The 9,374-nt window shown below is 41.4% G+C and overlaps 1 protein-coding gene across 1 annotated transcript; it reads left to right on the top strand.

Moving 5' to 3' along the window:
- Positions 1-2,850: 2,850 nt before the first annotated feature.
- Positions 2,851-3,231, top strand: LOC118852882 (60S ribosomal protein L31-like). Its single transcript, XM_036762591.1, has one exon. The coding sequence runs from the start codon at positions 2,854-2,856 to the stop codon at positions 3,229-3,231; it is 378 nt and encodes a 125-aa protein (XP_036618486.1). The 5' UTR covers positions 2,851-2,853.
- Positions 3,232-9,374: the final 6,143 nt, after the last annotated feature.

Genomic DNA, 9,374 nt, shown 5'->3' with positions numbered 1-9,374 from the left:
AACTAGGAGTTACAGAGTAACAGAAGTAATGTAACAATAATCAACTGTAAATGACTTAGCTACTTTTGATCAACACAACAATTCATGACAATTTCAAAGGACTCATGATGAAAAATGCTACTTGCCTCCAGAGAGAGAACTGGTAAACTAAGTGCAGATTGAAGCATTTTTTTCATTTTCTTTCTTGCGTCCTCTTCACCCCCCCCAACATAGCTAAGTAAGTTTTATATGACTTCATACGTATAATGGCTATTGTATTCTTTGTCTTCTCAATGAGGGGGGGAGGGTGGAGGGAGGGAAAGAATTTGGAACTGAAATAAAAATTAAAAAAACAAATTTTTTTTTATAAAATTGTTTCCTCGGGAATGAGACTTATTATGTATTAACCTTATAACCCTTCACCATTTAAATCCAAAGTCTTAAAAGCCTTTTATAATCTCTTTTGCTTTCAAAATCTACAAGAAGAAATGTTTAAAAAATCCTATTATAAACTCTCCATAATCTTTGCAACGGATCCTCTTGTTGCTAGTCAACGAAACAACTGCCCATTTATTCTGAGTCTCATGCAGCTTTCCTGTGGTAAGTTATACCAGTAGGAATTTCTCTGTTTAATTTCCATAACAGCAGGCACACCGTTAGGTCCCTATAATTCTGAGGAATGACCCCTTTGTGCACTTTTACACAGCAAGTAGAGGGGCCATTCTATTTCTGGACTGTGGGGGTTTTGTCCTTCAAGTGTCGAATGGTAATACTGATCTCACTAGGAAGCTCTGAGCATGAAGCGTCTTGTTAAGTGTTATTCCACTCTCCCCTAACAATCTGCAGAGGATGGATCTACGTGACAAGTCACATATCAGAGACAAGACTTGGGAGAAATCAAATGGCATGTTGCTACTGAGGCTGCTCTTACTGGCTTAGACCTGGAACACTATTATCTAGAGTTTGGCAGGCTCTAGAATGACAGCATGACCTCATCAGCACAGGACCCCAACCAACTCAGCCTACTGGCCCAGATGGAACAATTGATAGGACCATAGGAGCAGAGATTTAAAAGTAGAGGGGATCTTAAAGGGAATCAAGTTTAGCCCCTTCACTTAACAGTTGAGGAAACTGAGGCACAGAGAAATTGACTTGTTTAAAGTTACAGAGATAGTGTATAATGGATGACCTGAATCAAGGTCTTCCTGAATCCAAGTCCAGATCTCTATCTGCTACTCCATGCTACCTCTAAGAATTATAGAGTACAGACCCTGAAACTACTGAGTAAAATTTCCAGAAAATTTAAAACCAGGAGAAAAGTAGTTATTATTTAAGGGAAAATTTAGGAGACATTTTGGACAAAATTTAAGTATACACAATACTCATCTTCAAATGATTTTTATGGATAAAAAGTGGTTTTTTTTTTTTTTAGTTCAGGTACATAAAAATGAATCTGCTTTATTTGTTTATTGGCTAATGTGATCTTAGGTTATAATTGTAATGATAATACAATGATATGATAAATCTATTCCTTTGTCTCCCTGGATCCCAAGCTTCCCCTACAAACTTTTTTTTTCCACATTTAAATAATTCCCTTGGCTTCTGCATAATAATACTGCTACAAAAAGTCCCCTAGATGATACCCATAACCACTAAAAAGAACTTTCCCTAACTATTCATGTGGAAAAACTAAGTGGATGAGGAGCATCTATATATAATGAAGTGCAGTTGGATGGATAACCTCTAGAGCTCATTCATGGATGTATATGCATATCTTGGACAAGCAACAAATGAACAACGTCCAGAATTGGAGGGAGGAACTTGATTGCCTTTGGCAAATTGGAACATTCTTTTAATGACCCCCAAGATTTTCCCTGAAACAAAGGTTGATCTTTATTAATACTATTCTTCTGCTGTATGACTATGAGTCTTGACACAATACAATCATTAGAGTTGAAATAATAGTATGACATAAAAATAAGGATACTCTGCTAAGATCCTATTGGATACTTCATCACGTCAAGAAGGTGGCTTTGAGTTCTTGAGCTAGGTGTCATAGTGGATAGAGGGTTGGGCCTGAAGTCATGAAGACTCATCCTCCTGAGTTCAAATCTGGCTTCAGATACCTACTAGCTATGTGATCCTGGGCAAGTCACTTAATCCTATTTGCCTCAGTTTCCTCATCTGTAAAATGAGCTGGAGAAGGAAATGGCAAACCACTCCAGTATCTCTGCCAAGAAAACCCCAATGGTGTCACAAAGAACTGGACCTGACTGAAAAATGACTAAACAACGTCAAAAGACCATAAGTTTTGACAGGTCCAACCAAGCTAGAAAATCTTAGCTTAGGGGCTCACTGAGAGCATATGTGTTTGTCATTTGAGGACTAAGCACATTTATCTCCTGAGCTTTGTTTCTGCATTCCCTCCCTCCTTCCCCCACTGTCTATTGGATATTTAAAACCGTATGTCCTGGAAATGTCTCAAATTCAATATGTCCCAAACCTCATTCTGCTTATCCTCAAACCTACTTTCTCCTCAACTTTCCTATTACTACTGAAGGTGCCACCATTCTTTCAGTCATCCAGCTTTATAACCTTGGGAACCATGGCACCTTCTTTTGACTCCTTTTTCCCCCTCGCCCTTCATGTTTAATCAGTTGCCAGATCTTTCCTTTTCTACCTCTACAATTTCTTCTGAATGACTCCTTCTCTCTACTCACACAGTCCACACTGGTTTACTTAAGCCTTTGGCATTCCAGGCAATTCTCTAAGATGAGAAATTGCAGGTCTGCTTTGGCAGAGGGAAATTCCTTCTGGGTAGTCCTTCATGTCTGTGAAATTACAATCTTGCTTTCCGACCTGGTCCCCGGCAGGATGGCTCCTGCGAAGAAAAGTGGAGAGAAAAAGAAGGGACGTTCTGCCATCAACGAGGTGGTGACCAGGGAGTATACCATCAACATTCACAAGAGGATTCATGAAGTAGGCTTCCAAAAGCGAGCTCCCCGGGCTCTGAAGGAAATTCGCAAATTTGCCATGAAAGAAATAGGAACTCCAGATGTACACATTGACACCAGGCTCAACAAAGCTGTTTGGGCCAAAGGAATAAGTAATGTCCCATACCGTATCCGAGTGTGTTTGTCCAGGAAATGCAATGAGGATGAAGATTCACCAAACAAGCTGTATACCTTGGTTACTTATGTACCTGTTACCACTTTCAAAAGCTTACAGACAGTCAATGTGGATGAAAACTAAATTAAACTTCGTTTAAATAAAGTTATAAAATGTCAAAAAAAAAAAAAAAGAAATTACAAGCTTGACCTTCCAAGAAGTAAATACAAGATAATTTGAGGAGGAAAAAAGCAACCTCAACTAGGGGGATTAGGAAAGGCTTCTTGTAAGAGGTTACCCAGCAGCTAACCACTGAAGGATTCTAAGGGGCAAAAGTAAGGAGGGAGTACATTCTAGGCACAGAGTAGGGGGGAGGGGAGGGAAGGGAAACAGCTTATGTCAAGGCACAGGGTCAGGAGAGGGAGGTTGACTCCAGGGAACAGAAAGCAAGGCAGTGTGATGGGAATGTAGTTGTGTGAAATATGTCTGGAAGGGGAAACTGGAGTCTGATGTGAAGGGCTTTAAAAGCCAAGCTGAGAGGTTTGAATTTTGAGGGAGGGAAGGAATGAGATCAGTCAGATCTGTGCTTTGGGAAAATTATTTAGGTAGCTACTGGAAGGCTGAATTAGAGAGATGAGAGACTGGAGGTAAGCAGATAAGCCAGGAGCCTATTGAGATAGTACAGGCAAAAAAAAAAAAAAACCCAAAAACAAAACAGGTATCTGTGAGGGAGAAAAGGGACAATTATGATGTCTAAAGTGCCTTCTGGGCCTTATGGCCTATGCTTTTATATAGCAAGATAGGCGTAGCTAATGCAGTGAGATTAGACCACAGACCATCCTACTTTCTCCTCAATATAGAAACTCTTGCCCCCGCCCCCACTCCCACCGCAGTGCCACATGGTAATTTATTTGTAATGTATAGTCTGAGAGGTTTTTCTGCAATACTGATTGGTTTGCCCAAGTTTGCACACCTACCTCATATATATCCAAGGCAGGACTTGAACCAACATCTTTCTGACTCTGACTGGTTTTCTATCCATCTGCGGGGTTTAGTTGTTCAGTCATGTCTGACACTTGGGGTTTTCTGGCAAAGATACTGGAGTGATTTGCTATTTCCTTCTGCAGCTCATATGACAGAATAGGAAACTGAGGCAAACGGTGACGTGGCTTGCTCAGTGCCACACTACTGGTAAGTGTCTGAGGTTAGATTTGAACTCAGATCTCCCTGACTCCAGGCATGGTGCTCTTTCCACTGCATCACCTACCTGCCCTTTCTAGCCATTACCCCACACGTATTCATATGTATTAAGTTTTGCCTTGAGGTGGTGATATGAACTTGAACATCACATATCTGAGATGTGAGTGGTCTAGAAAATAATGGCAATGATGTTTTTGTATGGCTTTAGGGAAACTGTCTTGGAGTCAGATCTTATACAGTAGCCAGGTAGAGCAGTGGTTAGAGGGATGGACCTGGAGTCAGGAAGACACAGATACTCCCTAGCTGGGTGATCATGAAAAAGTTGTTTAAATGCCATCTGCCTCAGTTTCCTCATCTGCAAAATGAGTAACCCAATAGCATCTATTTTCAGGCTTGTGGTAAAGATAAAATGAAATAATATTTGTGATGTCCCTTTCAAATATTAAAATGCTATAGGTTAGCTATTGCTTTTAGTTTCAAACACAGACCATCATTGGCTCATGGCGTTACGCAGTAGAAGCTGCCCCAGCTCTGTCTGCTGCTGATAATAGGGACCAAGAACCTTGAGGAGGAGCCCTCAGATTGTAGGCAGAACCCCTCTAAACACACAGCTCTTTGCTCCAGAAGATCAGGACTAAACTGTAAAGTGAGGGCGAAGGAAAGCGTTCATCTATGTCAAACTGGCATGCAGTGAGTTAGAATGGAGCCTGGGGTGCTCCCATGCTCGTTCAGATAGGTGGCACAGTTCACAGCATCCGGAAGACCAGAGTTTGAATCCTACCTCAGATACTTACTAGTTCTGTGACCCTGAGCAAATCACTCAGTCTGCTTCAGTTTCCTTGTCTGTAAAATGGGAGTGATAAAAGCAACCACCTCCTAGTGTAGTTGGGAAGATCTAATGAGATAGTGTATGTAAAGCTCCTCATAAACCTTAAAGCACCAGATAAAGTTAGATATTATTATTATTATTGTATTGGGGAAGACTTGGCCCTGGTGAGGGGGATTCTGCAGCTCTCCTCATTTCAGTTCTGTTTAGAGAGGAGGAGCATCTAAGTGGAAAGTGCCCAGCTGTTACAAAAAGGAAGTGGCAAGGCATCTGAAGAGAGGGCTCCCTGAGATGATTTATACTTTTTTTTTTTGCTTCCTTATTTTGGTAGCTACGAGCATGAGGAAGGAAGCCTGTGGTAGCTGGGCACCCTGCTTTGCTGAAACAGAAACAAATCAGACTCCTCATGGGTCAGTGAGTTGCTCACAGCTGTTTAGGATATTAAAATTTAGGGCTAGGAGAGACCTCAGATGTCATCTAGTCCATCCCCTTCATTTGATAGAGGAAAAGAGGCCCCAAAAAGATTCAATGACATGTGTGAGGTCATGGAGAGGAAGATTTAAACTCAGGACTTCTGGACCCAAATCTACCCCAAAGCTCTTGCATCTAGACCATGAATCATCTTTCTCTGATTCAGAGAAACTAACGGCCATTGGTTTCTATTCTAAATACAGTTGTAGGATATTCCTTGAGAACCAGACTACAGAAAGCCAACCAGAGGATAAATCGATTCCCTAAAGTTTGACACAATCCATTTATTAAGAAAAATATGGTGGATAAATGTGATGAATAGAGATAGGAATGGAGAATCTACATGAAGGAAGCTGTGCTAAGAAAACAACATCTACAGACTACAGCTATGCAAATGGAAAGAACCACTACAAAAGAATCAAAAGTGAGTTTCGAAGAGTAAGCCTGGCCTCAAAGATAAGATGTGAGAAGACAGCCCAATCTCACTCCTCAGCAGAAATGAGAGGTCAATAGGTGTGGTACATTGAACAACATTTTCAAACTTTTAAAAAATGTTTTGATAGGTTTTGCCACCTTTTAAAAACTTTTCTTCTTTTTCTTCCAAAATATTATTTATTATATGGAATGACTCTCTGAAAGTGGCGATAGGAAGATATGGTAGAAGAAAGAATCTTAGGGTGTATGATTTCGGCTAAGTCATTTTGTCTCTTTGACTTTCAGTTTCCTCATTTATAAAATTTAGGTTTTGGTCTAGATATCTCTAAGCCCCTTTTCCCTCTTTTTTTTATTTTTAAATGGGACTTGATGTCCCTATGAGGTCAAGGCTGGAAGTGTAGCAGTCACTCTGTTTTTTTCTTGGGGGGATCCTCTCTTAGGCAGCCTGGTGTCCCTCTCTGTGCTGCTGGGTACTCACCAGACTTAGTGTGGTTGCCCCGTCAGCTTTAGAACTCTGGAGTCCAAGTTCTCCACCAATTTTAGCGTACTCCTGATGCAAGGATTTCAGGCGTGTTCCACCATGCCCGGCCACCTCTAAATCCTATGATCCTATAATTCTGTTCTATGTTATTATGCTTGGGTTTCTGCGAAGTTCTGGTTCTTTTTAACATTGTTAGAATTCATTTTGAACTTTAATCTGAAAAGACACACAAGCAGAACCTTTCCACAGCACAACACAGAGAGAGGATTTAATATAAAACCATGAATTTCTATTTCAGACTGTTTATTATTTTTTGAAAACTACATAACAATGATAATAATAAATACCACACATTGTTTTCAAAGCTACCCTGCTTTTCTGTGCTTCCTTAGAAGTTTTCTTTTGTTCCCTGCTGTGCACTTTGTGAGGGAGTCGATATGTACACATATAAGTGCATCTAGAATATAATCAACATAAATACAAGGAAGTTTTGGGAGGTGGGCAAGGCTGTGCAGGAGTTGACCAAACCATCTCTCAAAAGCCAATTGTGTAATTTTCAGTGGAAGCCTGTACACTTTGAGCATTGGAGAAATTGGCAAATGCTTGCTTTGTTTTGTTGGTCATTTACCATAGGTTCCCAAAGTGGGCAATACCACCTCCTGGGGGTGCTGGAACTATCCAGAGGGGGTGGCCATAGTAGCCTCAGGTACAATTGGGTTGGGGTGTTGAATAAAAATAAAGAAGAACTTAACCTAATCCCAGTGGGGCACTGAGTAATTTAGTTTTTTATGAAAGTGGGGCTGAAGGCCAAATAAGTTTGGGAACCTCTGGCAGTCCCAAGAAAGTGATGGAGAAAATGTTAATCTTATTAAATTTAAAAAGTGTGTCACATGTTCAATTTTAGAGGGATCTGGTTGTAAAACATTTATAAGCATCCCACTGGAGGCAGGACACTATTGTCTAGGTGGGATAGGAGTGGGTTGGGGAGGAATGTCCAGGACAGGCTTCATGTAGAAGGTGAGTTTTGAAGGAAATTTAAGGGAATTCCAAGAGGCAGAAGTGAATAGGTAAGGGTAGGTAGAGTATGCAGAGGGAAGGTAAGGCTCATCTCACAGGTACGTGGAGCCTTATAGCCCATGTCACAAGGTGGTTGTGAGGAAACTATATTGTAAACTTTCAATAACCACATAAATGTGAGGCAAGGTAAACACATAGCAGACTACTAGAGAACAGGATTTTATACTTGCTCATTGTGTGACACAGTCAATTAGATCTAGAGAAAGCCAAAGAAGGAAAGGATTGATGTGGGCTGGACGTCTCAGCAAAGGACTTGAACTTGGCATTGGAAGATGTATAGGCTCATTATCCAGGATGTGAATAAGAAAGCCCCCACAGGGGAAGCCTGCCAGGGTATGAGAAAAAGCCAGTCCTGGATTATTAGAGATGGAAGGAACTTCAGAGGTCACTGAATACAATTCCCTTAGGTAGCATAAATCCTCTCTAGGTTATCACATCACCTATGATGGGGGTCAGAAACTCTGTTTAAAAATGTCCAGTAACAGAGGAACTCATCCCCTTTTTGGGCTCCTCCTCAGCTGAACCAAGCATCAGGTTCTATTTTTCAAGGTAGCTCGAATGAGTTGGTTGGGGGCCCTAACTTAGGAAACATGATGACCATCACTTCCAAAGTTGCTAAGCATATTGAGTGCCCAGAGAGAAGAAATAACAAATCAATGGCTGTCTGGGAGGCAGATAGGATAACTGGGAGGTGATTCCCCCCAGGCTCCAGAAACTACCCTCGGTCTCTGAGGTTCAGGTTACCACTTTGCCCCAACCCTCCGGGGTACCCCAAGGCCATAGATGAGAGGTAATCGAGAGTTGTTTCTTATTTTGTTCTGTAATTCCGGGAATAGTCCATTGTCTAACTTCCTGAAGGGCTTCTCCTTGGTAACTCTCCTTCTACCTTAACAATGCCAGCTCTTATTCCTTTTCTTATCCTTACAGATTACATTTTGAGAAAGTCCAGAACATGTCTGCTTATGCCCTGATTTGGCAGACAGGCTGGGGTTTGGCACTATTCCCCGAATCTCAGTGATGGATGTCTTCCCTTCCTTTGCTTTTCCTTTGTTGTTTGGAGGGGTTGGAAACTCACCATTTGGGTAAAGGAAGAGAGTGCCAAGAAAGCCCAGGGCCCTGCCCTCTCCATTACTGATGAGGGATCACCACAAATTTGCAGGGGAGTTAAGTGCTGCCGGGTGATGAAAGCACCTCATCCTTTCCAAAATCAAAGCAAAATGATACGTTCTCTACTCTCCCCTCTCTCAGTTCCCACATCTCAGGGTTGGAAGGGAACCCAGAGGCCCGTGAAACCTAACCCATCCCCCTACAACATGTCTGAGAAGTGGTCAAGCCTCTGCTTGAAGACCTCCAGGGAGAAGGAACCCACTTCTGGTGTCCAACTTTAAGGCTGAGGAAGTTTTCCTGACATCAAGCCTAAAATTGCTTCTTTTTGCAACTTCCACCATTATTCCCAAGTCTGTCCAATGCAGACAAATAGAACAAATTGAAACCCTCTTCCATTTCAAATACTTGAAGACAGCTACATGTATCATGTTACCATTGAGTCTTCTCCTCTCTAAGCTAAACAAGCCCAGTGCCTTTAACTAATCCTCATATGATGGACTAAATGTCCTTCACCACCATGGTTGACCTTCTCTTCAGCTTGTCAGTATCTTTGCTAAAATGTGATGCCCAGAAGTGAACCTAATAGTCTAGATATGGTTTTATTGGGGCAGAGTATGGTAGAACTCTCATCTTCCTCATCCTGGACGCAACACCTTTCAATGCAGCCTAAAATTGCATTATTTCTATTGT

The sequence above is a fragment of the Trichosurus vulpecula genome, chromosome 6 (assembly GCF_011100635.1).
Source record: "Trichosurus vulpecula isolate mTriVul1 chromosome 6, mTriVul1.pri, whole genome shotgun sequence".
Taxonomy (NCBI): domain Eukaryota; kingdom Metazoa; phylum Chordata; class Mammalia; order Diprotodontia; family Phalangeridae; genus Trichosurus; species Trichosurus vulpecula.
This window is presented reverse-complemented; position numbering and strand designations above follow the sequence as displayed.

Bases quoted from the DNA above. Each gene is read 5' to 3' on its own strand.
- LOC118852882 (XM_036762591.1), top strand. From the start codon at position 2,854: ATGGCTCCTGCGAAGAAAAGTGGAGAGAAAAAGAAGGGACGTTCTGCC.